The sequence below is a fragment of the Lutra lutra genome, chromosome 3 (genome assembly GCF_902655055.1).
Source record: "Lutra lutra chromosome 3, mLutLut1.2, whole genome shotgun sequence".
In the NCBI taxonomy this organism is placed as follows: Eukaryota; Metazoa; Chordata; class Mammalia; order Carnivora; family Mustelidae; genus Lutra; species Lutra lutra.
The window spans coordinates 154,752,830-154,770,381 of NC_062280.1; the positions used below are offsets into that span (position 1 = coordinate 154,752,830).

Here is a 17,552-nt window from a genome sequence, read left to right on the forward strand (position 1 = left end):
GCAAAGGTAAACTGAAAGAAGCAGTGGGGAATGAAGGGTCAGTTATCTTTATTAAGCCCTGGCCTTCCTCTGAAGTCTTCCTTCCATCCCACTGTTCTCATTCTTGATGGGACCCCTTACACTAAATTGTCCTAACTTGCATTTCCTAATTTACTGTACTATATGCAATGAGAATTTTGTGGTTATTTTATTTTTTTAACATCATGCTGCTAGAGTATGGCCTATGCCTACTCTGGAACCTGGAAAGATGAAAGGTAGAAAGCAAGCAGAGGTGAGAGAGTGAACGCAGCCCAGTGAAAGGGCCTAGCTCAGGTCAGTTTTCCGAACCCTCCACTTCCTCCCCTGCTCCCCGATCTGGGGGAGAGAAGCAGCCTCGTCCTCTACAATCATGAAGAGAGTGTTAAAGGTCAGTCAGCTTTTTTTGAAACCAATAGTAGGGGGGGCACCTGGGTGGCTCAGTGGGTTAAGCCTCTGCCTTGGGTTCAGGTCATGATCTCGGGGTCCTGGGATCGACCCCCACATTGGGCTCCCTGTTCGGCAGAGAGCCTGTTTCCCCCTCTCTCTCTGCCTACTTGTGATTTCTCTCTGTCAAATAAATTTTTAAAATCTTAAAAAAAAAAAATAGAAACCAGTAGTAGTAGTAAAAACAAGCCTCTTTAATAGACCGTGTTTATGAGATTTTAAAAATTCCTTCTTGCAAATAAGATGTTCAAGAACACAGTACACAGGACACAAAAGAGGTCCATCCTAGAGACATCTGTCACGTTTTTCAAAACGCTCCCTCGGGATAATGCTTTTGTGTGCATGTGTATGGGAGGGAGATGTTACCATTTCTACTGTGTCCCATGGTAAATATTAAGTACAGACTGGACGATGTGCAAATTTTAAGATAAACTTCCACATATGACTACAAGAGACCACGCAGCCTAACATGTCCTAGTCTATGTATCTCTAGACCTGAAAAATTGCAAATTTTTCCTCCAACCTGTATCCTTCCGCTGAAGGCCAAATGCCTATTGAACCTCTTTCTTTAATATTTCATGGGCATCTTAAACTCACATTTTCAAATTGGAACTCATCTTCCTCTTTGTTTTTTTAAAGATTTTATTTATTTATATGACAGACAGAGAGATCACAAGTAGGCAGAGAGGCAGGCAGAGAGAGGGGAAAGCAGGGCCCCTGCTTAGCAGAGAGCTGGATGTAGGGCTTGATCCCAGGACCCTGAGATCATGACCCCAGCCAAAGGCAGAGGCTTAACCCACTGAGCCACGGAGGCGCCCCACATCTTCCTCTTTGAATCTGCTTCTACACCTCAGTAAACAGTTCGTGTTATGACTCCTCTTTCTCTTATAACCAACACACCCACTCATAAAGTCCTGTTGGTTCTACCTTCAAAATCAGATTATTTCCCACCGCTGTTGCTCCCTCCTTCTGGTCCCAGCAAACATGCTTCCTCCTGGATGATTCTTACAACATCTAAGTGAATTCACTGCTTCTGCCATTATTCTTCTGGATTTTTCCCCAGAGCAGAAGCCAAACCAATCCTTTGAAAATACAAGTCAGATGTCAATCTTCTGCTCGAAATCTTTCTAATGGCCCCCCTCTCAGAGTAAAGTCAAAATCTGTCTAACAATGAGTCCTGTCTTACAGAATCTGTGACCTTTCTGACCTCATCTCTCATGCCCTCCCTCTGTTCCAGTCTCACTTGCCTATCTTGGGAGTTCTGTAGGGCTCTACGGACTAGAATGCTTCTCTCTGACACCCAGATTGCCTTGCCTCCTCCTCCCACTTCTTTCACATTTTTTCACAAAGGCCACCTTCTTTCTAGGGACTTCTCTGACCACTCAGCCTTAATTGTGGGGGAAAAAAACAAAACCCTGCACTGGAATTCCAGAGCTCACCATATGACATAATATACATGCACTTCTCCCTGTGGCAGATGTTCCATAAAACATAAACTTCGAGAGAGCAGACACTTTTCTTTTATGCTCACAGCCCTATCCAGTCTTCCAAATTGTGCCTGGACAGAGGAGGCACTCATGAGATGGCTCGTAAAAAAACAAATGAGTCCATCTTATTTAGGCCACTGTTTCATTTTTTTTCACTGTCAAATTCAGGTCTGATCCTTATTGACGCAAATGCCTAGCATCCTGTTTGCTATGCCGTGAGAATTCAATAAACTTTTTGGAAAGATTTCTTTCCTTGTGGGGTCAAAACATACCCCAAACCATTAATGAGCACTAGTACTTTTTTCCTTCAAATACGTGGTATGACAGACAGCTGCTGAGAAACAGGACACATGTGTTTACATGACAAGAGTCCAACTGCTCATCGATTTAAATCTATATCTGAAGATGACCTCTTCTGAGGGGAGGGGGAAAGATTATCCAGAACGTATTTTCTTTAGGTTTTTCTATGTAGGCAAAGAAATATCTTTTTTGATGTTTCTATCACTTGCAACATTTTATCTTAAGTGTTCGTTTGTATTTCACATTTTCATATAGAAATGGAAAACATTTCCAACTAACTAATTCCTTAATAATTCCAGGCTAGTAAATCTGTTTTTTAAATGACATGCAAAAGCTTCTGGAAAAAAATAAGCTCCAAGTTGTTGAAGAGTTGTTGGACCCTAGCTACTTTTTACAGCTTCTTAATAGTAGAAGACCTCTTTCAAAAGAAATCTTTTTATCAAAGTTCAAAACAGGAAATAAAAATAGTGACTCAGGCTGAAGCAGAGGAAGGAAAATAGAACTCATTTTCCAAATTCCTTTCCCTATGCTAGGATGCTCAACCAGTGAAAATGCATTGTGCTGTGCACTTAAGATTTGTGCAATTTCCTATGTGTATATCATTCTTTAATTTTTAGAAAAGTAAATAAATTTTTCAATAACACAGAGCCACGAAATTCAAAAGCTTGCATAAGTTTCAGGCAAGACACAGTTGGGATCTGTTCAAATAACTATTGAGAATACATGTTAAAATGACGTAATTATATTATTCACAGAGACTCATGTTTATCACAGAGACTCATGTTTACCTGCATTATTACTGAAGAAATAGGCAGTTGTGGGTCAGTAAGAAATAATCACTGAAAAACAACAGTTATAACTACAGCAAATACAGAGAATATTTACATAGTCCTTATGGTGTGCTATACAACTATTTAACTATTTGCACATATTAACCTATAAGCTTACAACAAACCTCTGAATGAAATACAACTATTGTTCCCATTTTCAGGTAAGAACACTGAGTCCCAATGGGGATAAGGAACTCATCCAAAGTTATACCTCCAGCAATGGGCAGAGATGGGGTTTGCACCCCAGTTGTCTAACTTCAGACTCTGTGACTGTAACAACTTCCTCCATAATATAACGTCTCCAAAATCTCATGAGGATCCCATTTTTTATTTTGCCCAATGAAATTATTTATTGGGGTTATTGTAATTATCACTACTTGTTAATGAAAATTCCTTACATTCAGAGGCATATGATGGATTTCAGTTTTAAATGCTTTAGGATTTGCATGTGATGATGAAAGAAAAGGGTATTTCAGAAGCTCACCAACAATAACCCTTAAACACCAAAACATTTCACAACATAATGGTAACTGCTTTCCATATGTATGTCGATCTGTGTAACTGCTTCACCATTTCATGACACTCAGAGAGGCTGGTGCTACTTGCATGCAGTTATGGGAGTGAGGACAAGGACGACTATAGGGAGTTGGATAGTATCCCTCTCACCCCCAAATCCCCAAATCCATGGCCACAAAGCACTTCAGTTTGTGACTTATTTGGCAATAGGATCTCTGCAAAAGATATCGGTTAAGGATCTCGAGATGAAATCACCCTGGATTTAGGGTGGCCTTAAACAAAATGACTGGTGTCTTTACAAAGAGAGGTGAGAGATAGAGACATGGAGGCGAAGAGGACACCAAGGGTTGCTGGCAGCCACCAGAAGCTATGAGAGAGGCACGAGATGGCTCTTCCCTGAGAGACTTCAGAAGGAACCCATGCTACCAACACCTTGATTTCAGACTGCTGTATTCCTGAATAATTAGAGAATAAATTCATACACTTCTACTGGTTAAAGGAACCTAGCATGTGCTCATCCGTTATGGCAACCCTACGAAGCTCATACAACTATTATTGCAAGACTCGGCAAGTCACACACAGCCTGGTTTCTGCAGAGCAGCTGGCAGATTTGCCTGTAGCATCTGAGCACCCCCATAGCATTCCACCCAGCTGGTGACATGGCGACCTTGTGAGCAGTGACATTCAGCAGATTGCAGTGAGGGAGCATGTTTCATCCTCTGCTTAGGCTTCCTCAGAGCGCACAGATTTGTTATGGCAAGCTATCCTTCAGAATGCTCTCATTCTGAAATCTTCTTCCATCCGCCTTGTTTATAATTTCCCACTTCCTGTTGCAACACTGAGGGGCCGTAAATACTGCTTTGTGGCCAGCCGTCTAGAAGAGCTCTGAGACCTTGCTTGTCACTGTTGATTCTGTCCTGTGACTTGATGTCCTGTGACTTGATGTGAGCTATGGCTCATAGGTGACACTGACAGAACTGTTCCAGTAGCTATTTCAAATCCGTAGCTGGCCCCAAATCTGCAAACACTGTAAACTGTTAGTTTCTTGAAAAGATTAATGCTGTATTGATGCCACTTTCAGTCTGCTAACCTCCAAAAAGATATAGAGGTCTTCCTGATGTGTTTTTCTTCATCATCATCATCTATCAGCCCCAGCAGCAGCCGATTCAGGAAATGTTCTCAGCTCAGTATCTCAAAAAGCAATCTTTAGTTGGAAGTGTAGTTCCTCCATGCCTAGTGTTCTTCAGCATCAGTCTATAGAATCCTTAATCCTTCGAGGGACTTTGGTCATGCTCTTTCTATATTCCATTACGCCGCTTTTCAAAATAGTTGATATTTGCACAGAGCAACAGTGCAATACAACCTTACATGCGAGTCTCTGATATAAACTTCTGAAGCTAACTCTATAGAGCTATTCCCTGAAAATTATCTGGGAGAATTTAAATAAAATCCTATTCAACAGACAACTCCTACCTTGTGGCCCCTTACCAGCACACTGAGCTCATAGTATACTACATGTATTTTTCATATATCTTTAGCTACCTTGTGAAGGACCCAGTTATATATTTCATGCTACCTTTTTATGTTAAGAGTGTTCATTGGAATAGAAAATTTTTACAAATACTGCCCTTTTAGTACATATATGCAAACCTATACATGAATTACATTTAAAAAAAATATGCAAACCTATACATGAATTATTTTAAGAATACATTAAAAAAATTTACATTTAAAAATGTATCTTTTATTACATTTGGCATGTAGTGACATTAAAATTATTCTACAATTCTTAAGTATACTTACTAGATCAGTACAGATTATCCAAATAGATCATTGAGACCTAATTACACAGGAGTCATAAAGTAGTTTCCCAGACATAACTTGTAACTCTACCATCTAGCTGCAGAATCAGGTTACATAGGTAGGAGATAGCAAATGTTTTCATTATTTCTACAGGATAATGCAAAAAAAAAAGTACAACCATCCATCCACACTTCACTTTTGGAAAAGAGTCAACGGATAATTAAGAGTATTACTAGCCTTTACTGGCTACTTGCTTATAATAAAATTATAACTATTAAAGTAGCAAAACAGAGGTAGGTGGTAAAGAAATATATATATATATATGGATGAGTAAAAGAAAAAACAACAGAACAAAACTTAATATACCAGTGTAAACAAATGCATTCTAAAATAAAATCTAGGAGATATCATAGATCTAACTCTGAAATTAAATGTGAATATTCATGAATATATTTATTTAGATTGCCTCAATATTTCCTTATATATGTGTGAATTTATGTTGTGTCTGTTCAAAAAAGGAATTTTTTTTGATTTTTTTTTTTTTAATAAACATATATTTTTATCCCCAGGGGTACAGGTGTGTGAATCACCAGGTTTACACACTTCACAGCACTCACCATAGCACATACCCTCCCCAATGTCCATAACCCCACCCCCCCCAACCCCCCTCCCCCCATCAAACCTCAGTTTGTTTTGTGAGATTAAGAGTCACTTTCAAAAAAGGAATTAAAGCGTACTTGTAATTTTATAAACTCATGTGGTAATTCATGGTTTGAATAAGAACCTTTGATATTCCAAAATTGCTTACTAGTGAACACCTAACACAGCAGGGCTATGACTGTTTAAGTGATCTGATCAAATAAAACAACACTATTCTACAGCCGAAAAGCTCTAAGCAGGAAAAGTGCCTTAAGTTATTCTATTAATGTGCTAGAGGCGCATCCCAAATGCCAAGGGCTGGGTAGCTTAAACAACAGAAACTTCATTCCTCATAGTGCTGGAGTCTAAGATCAAGGTGTCAGTATATTTGGTTTCTTCTGAAGCAAGAAGATGGCCTTAGCTTATAGACAGCTTACCCTCTTGCTGTCTCCTCACATGGTCGGTCTGTGTGCATGTGAACCCCTGGTGTCCATCTATCCAAATATCCTCCTCTTATAAGGATACAATTCACACTGGATTAGGGCCTACCCTAAGAGACTCGTTTTACATAATCACCTCTTTAAACACCTATTTTCGCATTCAATCACAATCTGAGATACTAAAGATTAAGGCTTCCAAATGTGAAGGGCTTAGACAAGGCGAAGAGAATTCAGCTTCTACAAGAATACATTTTTGTGCCCTTTATTGATAATTCAGTTAAAGCAATACCTTATGTGGTTGTCATCTATCAATTATTTTATTATAAATGCCCCCCCACCATGAGCTTTCAAATGATTTCACTATATTGGCAGAAATGTACACAAATGAGTATTTTCATAAAACTCTAATATCCTACAGTTAATTTGAAATGCCAGATGAATGATTTATCTCACAAAATTAAGAGGCCCCAACCTATGACCTAACATAATGTTATTTATGTTATTAAGTCTGCCACACAATGAATATTTTTATGTACTTAAAGTACATACTTAATGTCTAAAATGCAATTGAATTAACAACTAATCCTGAATATTCAAAATATATACATCAAACTAATAAATTTTAATTGGCATTTTTAGAAGTGTAGAGTATAAGAAGGTTAATGGGAGCCTTTGAAAATGCTTTCTGCTTGTTAGAGCACATGAATTTGAAATTTTAAACACTATACATTTCCAGGTGGCAGCCACCTGGAAATGAAGTGTTCTAAGTGCTCACAGTAGGTGAATAAAAGATAAACATTTGGTATTTAGTAAGCCATTTATCATAAAATGTTGGTAAGTCATGTGGCACTGGAATTGGAGACGTATTTGAGTAGACAAATATTTGGGTCAGACCAAGGAGTTACCAGCCAAAAGCAAACAAACAGTCTTAAAAGCAGAGATGTCAATAAAAGGGAGAGGACAAATACCAAATGTAAGATATCAAAGAATGCTCCCAAAAGCTAAACATGTGGAAATGGAAAAAAGTGAAAAAACATTAGAAATGGGGGATCATTAAATCCACTCTGACAATACACCGAAGGCGGCCCATTCTCTAGAAGCTAATTCCATCTACAGTAATTCCAGGAATACTCTCTAATCTAGACTCTGAGTTCTTAGATAGTGGTCTAAGATTTTCTGGAAAACATATGAATTTATCCTTGAAGAAAGCCTAGAGCCCACTGAAACTCAGGTGACGCTCCCCAGAACAACCAAGAAAAAAGCACCAAAGGGAAGAGGACATTTACTCTTAAGCTGCTCTATGAGGGAGGGGATAAGGCAACATTCTAGGCCACAGCCGCCATCTCCCACAGATTTAACTGAGAATCTACCACATGGCTTGCAGTTGATGTGAATGAAGGCTGTAAAGAGACAAGGCAAATGAAAAGAGGGAAACCAAAGAAAGGGTGCTAGGAAGGATTTTCTCAAGTAAATAAAGTTTGGGGAGGAGAGGTAACGGGTGTAGGAATGAAAAGCACACTTTATGGGCCTATTGTGATCTATGCGTGCGGTGTGGCTCAAGATGGCAAATATGCTGTTGGATATGCAAGCATGGAGCTTAGAAGGGACGACTGGGGGGTACAGGTCTGTAAGTCATTAATGAAATGATGGTATGTAAGCCTTTGGAAGCTGAAGAGATCACCTCAGGATTTATGGGAAGAAAGGAAAAGAAGGGCTCAGTATTAGGCTAATAACACAATAGTGTTAGTTATAGGCTTAGTTAGAAGCTTCATCGAAGAGGAGGAAGAAGTAAAGGACCCGGAGAATGTAGAAGGAGCCAGTTAGGACAAGAGCTAGATGCCAGTGAGGTCACCTATGTTACCACCAAGACAAGGGCACAGTTTCTGACACTGAGTAATCACACAACACCTGACTATCAAATGAAGAAGTGAGTTCTAGACTGGACTTGCAGAGCATTCCTAAAATATAGACTCTCTAGGGAAGAAGAGAAATATATGGCAGAGATACCTGAACCCTAAAACAGACAGGGCTGAACAAGGTGACACTGTAAACTTGCCTCGATTTTACTTTAATACACTCTCCAAATTCCCCAAGTTTTGTCATATTTTCTACTCATTAATAAAATACCATTCCAGGTTAATCATGAAGCTGGTTATTGTGAAATAATCAATAAAACCTTCACAGATTGGAGTCCATTAACTTCAGCTGTTTAGACAAGAGAACAATGTATTCAACCCTTCAAAGACCGGAAAAAGGAAAAAAAAAAAAAAGAAATATTGCAATGGTATATAGAAATACAATAATGACCCAAAATATTTTCATTGAAATACAACAGAAAAGCTGTAAGCCATTATCTCTTAGAAAAGAAACAGCCCTAATGAAGTAGATTTTTGAAAATTGTCATACGGGTAAGCTCATTAGTTGCAATGAAAGATCCCCCTGCTGATCCACGAGGACTTAATGGCCAGGATTTTGTTATGTCTCAAAAACAAAGGTGCTTTTTAATTCATGTGATAGCTCACTGAGGAGACTTCAAATATGGAAACTTTTAAATGATGATATGTAATGTAAAAGCACTGAAATTTTCCAAAGCAAACATAGACTTACTTCATCCAAAACTATTACATTCATTCCTCTAAAATCTCATTCATTAATAGGGTAATATTACCACACGAAGAAATTATGCTCTACAATCACCTACACTATGTAAAAAAAAAAAATCTATATCATCTATATCTATATCTATCTATCTATCTCAGCGATGGCTTTTTCATTTCAAATATCTTTGGCTGCTCCCAGTGTAACACATTCATGCTATCTGCTGACCTATACACATAAGCATGCCTCCGCTATAACAGATGGAAATGAAAAATCTCGAAGCCCTAGAATGCCCCGGTAGAGACATTAAAAAAGAAAACAAACATAAGTATCTAATTATCAAGCTACAACTCTACAAGCCCATATCAAAGTTAGTTTTCAAAAGCAAAATAATAAAATATTCATACAGAATTTTAAGTACAATCAAGTGAGTCAAAATAGATAAATGATATTTTAAAAACTTAATTTAGAGCACCACTGCTGGAAAATAAATTCTATACTAACACGTACATCTGAAAGAGAAGTATGTTCCAGCTCACCGTTCAGCTTTGGAAACAGGAGAAAAAGATGGTGACGTGGTCAGGAATGCAAACTGTTATTAACATAAAATACTTGCATGGATTTAATTCTTCCCAAAGACATAATGTTGATATAAACTATTACTCTACTCAGCCATCTTTTCTCCAGAAAAAAAGCTTTCTCTATGTTTCAAGACTTTATGTACAACTTTTTCATCTATTATTCTTTTACTTATCATGCTTACCATTCATCACTTTCAATTTCCCCACTTTCAATTCTCTTTTGGCCCATATACTTAAATTTTATCCCCAAATTTCAGAAATCTCATTTTAGAGACGTTACCTTCCCTGAATTAATGAATCAATCACTCAAAAGCTGTTTTGAGTATTATTGAGTTATTTTAATGTTTTTTTTTTCTTCTGTGCACTTTTGTCCTATCTCATTGTTTAGTATAAAAAAATAACTTTATTTTCCCTTCCTAAATTCCATTAAAACACTTACACCCATATACGTGTGTGTGTGTGTACACACACACACACGGTCATTATCTTCTTATGTCAAGGACATTCTTGGGGAGCACAAGGGCAAAGTAATTCATTCTAGCATCATTATAACATTAGCATTCAGGAGCAAAAAGTAAAGTAAAAAGCTTATTTTTGGTCTTAAAAATCCAGACTAATTATTTCTAACTCTCCCCTACCCTCCCTGCCACCTCAATATACTGGCTGTATGAGTTACATACTTCAAAGAAACATACATCTCAGGAAAAACTGTCAAAGAACATCTCATGTAATCACATTGCCATTCTGCAGATGGAGTGTTACAATCCTCATTTTATGGAAGAAACAAAGGGAGTAGAAAATGACAAAAGTAATTTTTTTTAAGAAGGAGTAGTCACTAAAACGGGGGATGGTGGTGAATTATTCTTAAGTTGACAAGTTCTAATTTTAGGAAGACAATAAACAACAAACAACACAAAAATAGTCTGCCATTTCTAATGACCAGTTTTCAACACAATGACAATACAGCTATCCCACCATTTCAAATGAGTTGTCTTCCAAGAAGTGTGTACGTCAGTACACATATATTCATAGAAATGTGTATGCATAAATTGGTGGTTGGAGCAAGTAAAATTTTTACCACAGAATAGGATATATAAATAAAAACTAGAATCTTCAAGTCATCAAAAATTGCATTTAAATCATACTATGACTACTAGTAACAGATCCTGTCCTATCCTAACCCTTTGCAACCTGATCTAAATCCAGTAGGGACAGAAGCAGATGAGGTATCTGGGCATTAGAAAGGACTGAAGGGAATTTCTAGCTGTTTGATCCCTACTAGGACAAAGGATGCAGTCTCTACCTTCAGTGTGGGTGGACCCAGATTTAACTTAGGCTAACTAGGGACATTGATTACTGGGGCTTAGCCCAGACACAATGATCCTCCCCAAGTGATGGATCCCGACTCAAGTGAGCATTACCATGGTTAGCAGAGGGAGGGGCTGGCAGGTAGTCATAAGGTTTAAACTATACAACTACCTATCTTTTTTATTTTTAAAAAACATATTTAAAACACAGAGGCAAAGTAACAAGTATGTTCAAACAAAAGGCATTATTTTCTGTCTTGACGAACTAACTAAAGACCCAGAGTTGTGAAATGTTTTCTGTGAAAGCACAAACCTTTACTGGCTTTGTCTAAATGTTCCAAATCATCCACAAAATTCAGGATATCAGGGTACTTTTCTTCACATACTTCCACCAGAAAATGAAGTAGTGTTGTTTTCTGATCTGCTGATTTTGTGTCTTTTAGCTAGACAGGACAAGAGGGAGAAAAAACAGTCAGAAATATTTGGGTAATCTGTCAACTTACCTAATGTTAATACTGTATTTTGTAGGTAAGAAGTAAATGAATGGTAAAATTAGTCAATTCTACTTTTGAATTGCAAATGTTTATGTACTTGAAAAGCTACTCTATGGATTGTTGTTTGAAGTCATTAACATTTTTTGGAAAGAAAGTATAAGTTTAATCCAATCTATTATGCAACATTTTATGGGAAAAAATACATGATAAACACTTAGGATAAACATAATCCAATCTATTATGCAACATTTTATGGGGAAAAAATACATGATAAACACTTAAAAAATACATGATAAACAAAATACAGAATAACCTGTAAGTCTATATAATAATAGTACTTAAAACAATCCCAGACATTTGTTCCTTTTTCAAATTAAAAAAAAAAATTGGTACATATTTATGACATGCCTACTAGAGACAGAACAACAAACAAGATACAGAGCTGTTCCTCAAGAAGCTATTTAGTAGGGGGGAAAACACACACACACGCACACACACACACATACACATACATTTACCCTGGTGTGACAAACAGTATAATAGAAATAATCAAAAAGTACACCTCAGAGGACAGGACATCTGGAACACTGGTAGACGGGAAGTTGTATGGATTAGGGAAGGGAAAAAGAAAATTCAAAAGGGCCGTACCACAAGCAGATGGATCAATATTTGAAAAATGCCACACTTGAGGAGGAAGAAGACACATTTGAGGAGCCTGAGTGACTCAGAAAAAGAAGTGTGTTGAGGAAGACAATTGAGAGAGTAGAAAGATACAAAGCTGGGAACATTGGAAAAGACCAGAAAACGGGATTTTGATCCCTAAGAATTGGGAGTTTTTAAACTGGGTAAAAGATGAGGAGACCTACAGTTTAGAAAAAGCCCCCTCTAGCACAGTGTGGATAAAAGACAAAAAACCAAGGGAAAGAACAGAAGCAGTGAAAAGTAACTTAAAAACCGGTAACAACAATCCAGGCAGGGAAAGACAAGGCCCTGAGTCAGGGCAGTGCCATGGGAATGGAGATAATGGGGGAGAGGGGCCATGGAGACCCAGGTGGTGCCATTAATTGAAGTAAACGGAAAGACAGAGGAACAGATTTGGGTGGAGTGCGGTGGGCAAAGAGATCAGTTTCAGTTTTGAACGAATTTGAAGCTTTTAAGTAACATCCAAGTAAAAATACCCACAAAGGATGTAGATTGATACAGGCGTAGAAAAATGTTTCTCAATCTTTCTCTTTCATTATTGCGGGCTAAAGAGCATTTTTAGGTTTTTTTTCCCCCCCAATCATGTATACCTGTGAAATTTTAAAATCATAGGTATCTGTATCTGTTCCTGTACTGTATGTTTATCTATGCTTTGCACATAAAAAATAGCAAGATACTTTTGCTTCTAAGAACCAATTTTCTATCCCCTGGGAAACTGTTGAGCATACCTGGCTAGAACTCAGAGGAGTATGATGACCTAGGCCCTCCAGACTGCGGAGCCTTTAGCCCCCAAAGTTCAAGAGTTGATCAAACGAACCCAAACAGGTACACAGGATGAAAGGAGATATATATTTATACACAAGTATATGATCTAGTTGTAATCCTAGTTCACAAGTTATTTTTTGCATGCTAACTGCAGTTAGAATCTTTGTCTGTGGGGCGCCTGGGTGGCTCAGTGGGTTAAGCCTCTGCCTTCCGCTCAGGTCATGATCTCAGCATCCTGGGATCGAGCCCGCATGGGCTCTCTGCTCAGCAGGGACCCTGCTTCCCCCCGCCCCCCACCGCCTGCCTCTCTGCCTACTTGTGATCTCTGTCAAGTAAATAAATAAAAATCTTAAAAAAAAAAAAAAAGAATCTTTGTTTGTTTTCACATATATTGAGAATGCTAATCTGATTAAGCTACCTTTTCAATCCATAATTTCCTTCACATTATCATCTTTAATGGATAAGGCGAGTAAAACTAGCAAACTTTCATAAATGTAGTCATTTTCCTCTTGTATAACCCAGACGTACCATAAAAGCTGTCGTTTGGTTTTATTTTTTATTTTTTAAAGCACCCTAATAGTGAACTCTCCTATCCCCCCTACCCCCATGACAGCAATGACTGCCCAGGGAATAGCATCCCTTCTATGGACTCTCAGCTCCCAGCTGCCACTAATTACATCCCTTCTTCACCATGCTTTCCTGTGAAACTAGATGTGCAGCTTGTATGGAATGTTGATTAGCCCAAGCACCATCTACCTCTATAATCTGTAAAGCCTGGAAAGGGCTTTCCAGTACCATATATGATGCAACTAAATAGCCAGCAACTGCTAGGATTAATAGATAAGAAATCCCTATGATCTCACAACCAACTGGATCAATCTTGATCTTTATTCATGAGCAATAAAAATTCAGACTTAAGAATTCTGGAATATAATATTGTTTATTGCATGTATCAATTTAGTCAATGTTAAGTATACAAGTCAAACAAAGATTCAAGTTTTTCAGAGACCATCACAAAGTTAGACAGTAATTCGTGGAGGAGGGTGCTGGACTGGCTCTGTTACTGAAAACATCGCCTGGTTAGCAAGCTGAGTATTGGCAACAGTCTAATATTGAAAAAGTTTATCTACTGAATAGCAAATGGAATCAAAATTGTCCCATCCTTTCAGAATCTGTATTTAACTGTAAGACAAAAGAAAAATCAAATTTCCAAATAAATAAAATTGAAAGTAAACGTAATAAATGAAAAGAAGTTCAGATAAGAAACAAAGATGGTAACCAATTGTTGATAACATAGTGTCTCATTCACAAACTGCTACGTGGCTTTAAATTCCAGGGTGGAGAATCTTCATTCAGGTCCTAATATTCTCAGGAAAAAGTACACAAAGGTATTCTTCCTGCCCCAATTACTCTATTCCTCCCTTTCCCACCCCCAACAAGTCTCTTTATAAGAAAGAATGAGAAAAGGTCACCTTCTAAAAGCATGAATGCACAATGGAATATTTATCAATGTCTTAATCTACTTGTTCAATTTTTTCCCAGTTTTTGATAAACATGTACAAAAAAAGGCGCATTCTATTTCCACTAATTACTCATATCATACATAATCAGTGACTGAGCTAGAAGAATAAGGAAAGCTTGGGGGATGGCTCTAATTTTGTTGAAGAGAAAGAACAGTTCACTTCAGTATACTTTGTAATACTAACTCTTGGAAAGAAAATGAAGCTAAAATATTTGCTTTAAAAATTCGTTTAGGTTTAAAAAATATGCTTTATTTAAATTTTAACAGACATTGCTTGACAGGCTTCCTTTTGTTTTATTGCCAAGAGATGTATCTTGTTGATGAGTAATCATGGCTGTTAAGGAGAATTTCTTATTTGTATATTGTTTCTTTGAGGTACATTTAATGCAGCATGGATGTCAAAAAAACAAAAAGATGGATGGAGTTTCTTCAACTGCTCTGTTCATTCCAGACAAAATAATGTTAAAAGAAGATCCTGTAATAAATCATGGCCTAGTTGTCACTCTGGAGTAGAATTCTTTTGTAGCTACAATGCAATATTTTGAAATATTTTTAAGTTATTCAGCACAAATTTGGATGACATCTAAAGAATATCCCATTGTTTTAATCACAAGGAAAATTCCTAAAATAAAAACTGAGTAAACTTTGGGTGATCCTCAGAATCCAAAGGCCCCTTACTCTAATGACACTTAAATCATAAGAACATTGCGAAATTGGCCACTCTGCTCCCATTATTGTGTTTCTATTATCTAAATATGTATTGAAACAGCACACTCTAGCTGTGGCAGACATTGCTGAACACAATAACATGACAAAATTATGAGAATATGTAGTTGCCCCATGAACATTCTAGAAGACCCTAACTTGTAAATGCCATTAATACCATTAATATTGATAATGATCATATTAATAATCAAATTAATTTTAAATTATAAATATTAACAATAGTCAATATTAACATCACTATCACTAATACCACGACATTATTATAGCCGCAGCTCTTCTATGGCACTTATCCTGAGACCAGGGGTAGCCAAAAAAAGAGTATTTAGTGCTTAAAACACATAATATCTTTATGAGGACCTAGTGTTATACCCATAACTAAAGAGGATGAAAAAGATTTGAGAGATCATGCAGCATACTCCGCATCATATAGCTACTATCTGGTAAAGCCAAGGTTTGAGGCCATGTCTGTGCGAATCCAAAGTTCATAACCACCTCAAAGTACAGTTCCTCTACAAAAATCTTGAGTTTATTATGTGTCAAAGAAACAAATTTCTCAAAACCACAGTGGACAAAAATGGTAGTGAGACAACAAAAGAACATCAATGCAATTTAAAATACCGAAGCCCTATGACCTGCTACTTCTAGCCTGGAAAGCCTCTTAAAACTGACACCTTCTACCCTGAGGTCATCTCTAGTTTTGAGAGCATGACATTCTTTCTACTGTTTTATCTATAAATTTAATAAAATGCCACCTGAATCTTATCACTCAAACAGCAAGTCTTTCAACATTGCTAGTAGATTAGTGCTGACAATATTATACGAATATGGTTAGATGAAAAGACAGCTGTTTAACCTTTAACAGACCTGAACAAGTATATGTACTAACATCATATTCCATCTTAAATCCTATGCAGAATAAAGTGATTTGTATGTACAAAATAGTATCTCTAAATTTAAGTTAAAGGTATTCATATAAAAATAGATGTGTTAACACATACTGTCAGAGAATATATATTTTCTCAGACAGAAAGTCAACATGCCAGTAAAAACTCACTAGTGAAAACCACAATTATACAATGAATAATGTTTTTGATATATGTAACCACATTAAGAAAATAATCAGCATCCAGATTAAATTTTTTAAAAAGATTGGTTCTCTCTACAATGGAAATAAAAATCATAATTTAAATAAAATAAGATGATTAGCATCATCTAAGTCACTGCCATAACTATTAATACTGATAATAAAATTTTCACAATGATTTTCAAAATAGATGGAGATCAATTGATATTAGGTAAAAAAAGTTACTAGACAAATACTTTGATATTCATATACAAAAATAATCTATATTATGTGATGTTCATTCAAAATGATGAGAGCTGAAACATTATTAAGAAAATGCTTTATATAATGTGGATTCCTATCATTATAAGCTGATTTCTTCCATATCCCCCCAAATTTCCCTGAATTATGTTTTAAATTTATTTCTCTTAGATTTTAGTAAGCACAGAAACTGCAGTGTTAAAAACATTTTTGCAATGCAGTGAAAATTTTAGCTCATTACATTATCTACTATATCATTCAATGTTCTGTTTGTTTATACAGTCCCCTTATTCCATGAGACATTTAAAACAGCTCACTGTTCTTTAGTTAACATAAATGAAACAAATACATTAATTTTAAATTAAATGGTTTACTTTTTATTTTAAACACCACGTTTTTTTTTTTTTAAGCAGTTTCAGCTTTACAGAATAAAATGAGCAGAAAATAACAGGGTTTCCATATACCCTCTCCTCCACAGCAGTTCCCTTATTAGTAACATATTACGTTAGGTGTGGTACAAACTGATTTGCTGATATTGATGCATCATCATTAACTTAAGATCCACTGTTTACATTAGGGTTCACTCTGCCTTCTACAGTTGTATGGATTTTGAAGCATGCATAATATATATCTATCATTACCCTGTCATACAGAATAGTTTCACACACATCCCTCCCTCAAATTCACTGTGCTCCACTTTTCAACTCTTTCTTCTTCCCTCCCCAAAACAACACTGGCAACCATGAATCTTTTTACAATCTTTATAATTTTCTCTCTTTCAAAAAGACACATATAGTTGAAATCATCCAGTACATAGTCTTCTCGTATGGACTTCTTTAACTTAATAAGCATTTAAGGTTCCTCCAAGTCTTTTCTTGGCTTGGGAGATCATTTATTTTTATTACTGAATAATAAGGTGTTGTATGCAGGCATCACAGTTTATTCATTCACCTACTAAAGGACATCTTGGTTGTTACCAAAGTTTAGCAATTACGAATAAAGCTGCTATAAACATTTCTGTGCAGGTTTTCAACTCCTTTGAGTAATTAAGAGTGT

At 36.7% G+C, this 17,552-nt stretch overlaps 1 protein-coding gene across 6 annotated transcripts in view; it reads right to left on the reverse strand.

Annotated features, from left to right (window-relative positions):
• DIAPH3 (diaphanous related formin 3) overlaps positions 1-17,552 on the reverse strand; it is a 510,449-nt gene that overhangs the window by 203,546 nt on the left and 289,351 nt on the right. For all 6 annotated transcript variants that reach the window (XM_047720091.1, XM_047720089.1, XM_047720090.1 and 3 more), the window contains one exon: positions 11,277-11,406. In XM_047720091.1, coding sequence (XP_047576047.1) covers positions 11,277-11,406 — 130 coding nt within the window. The remainder of the gene's footprint in view (positions 1-11,276; positions 11,407-17,552) is intronic.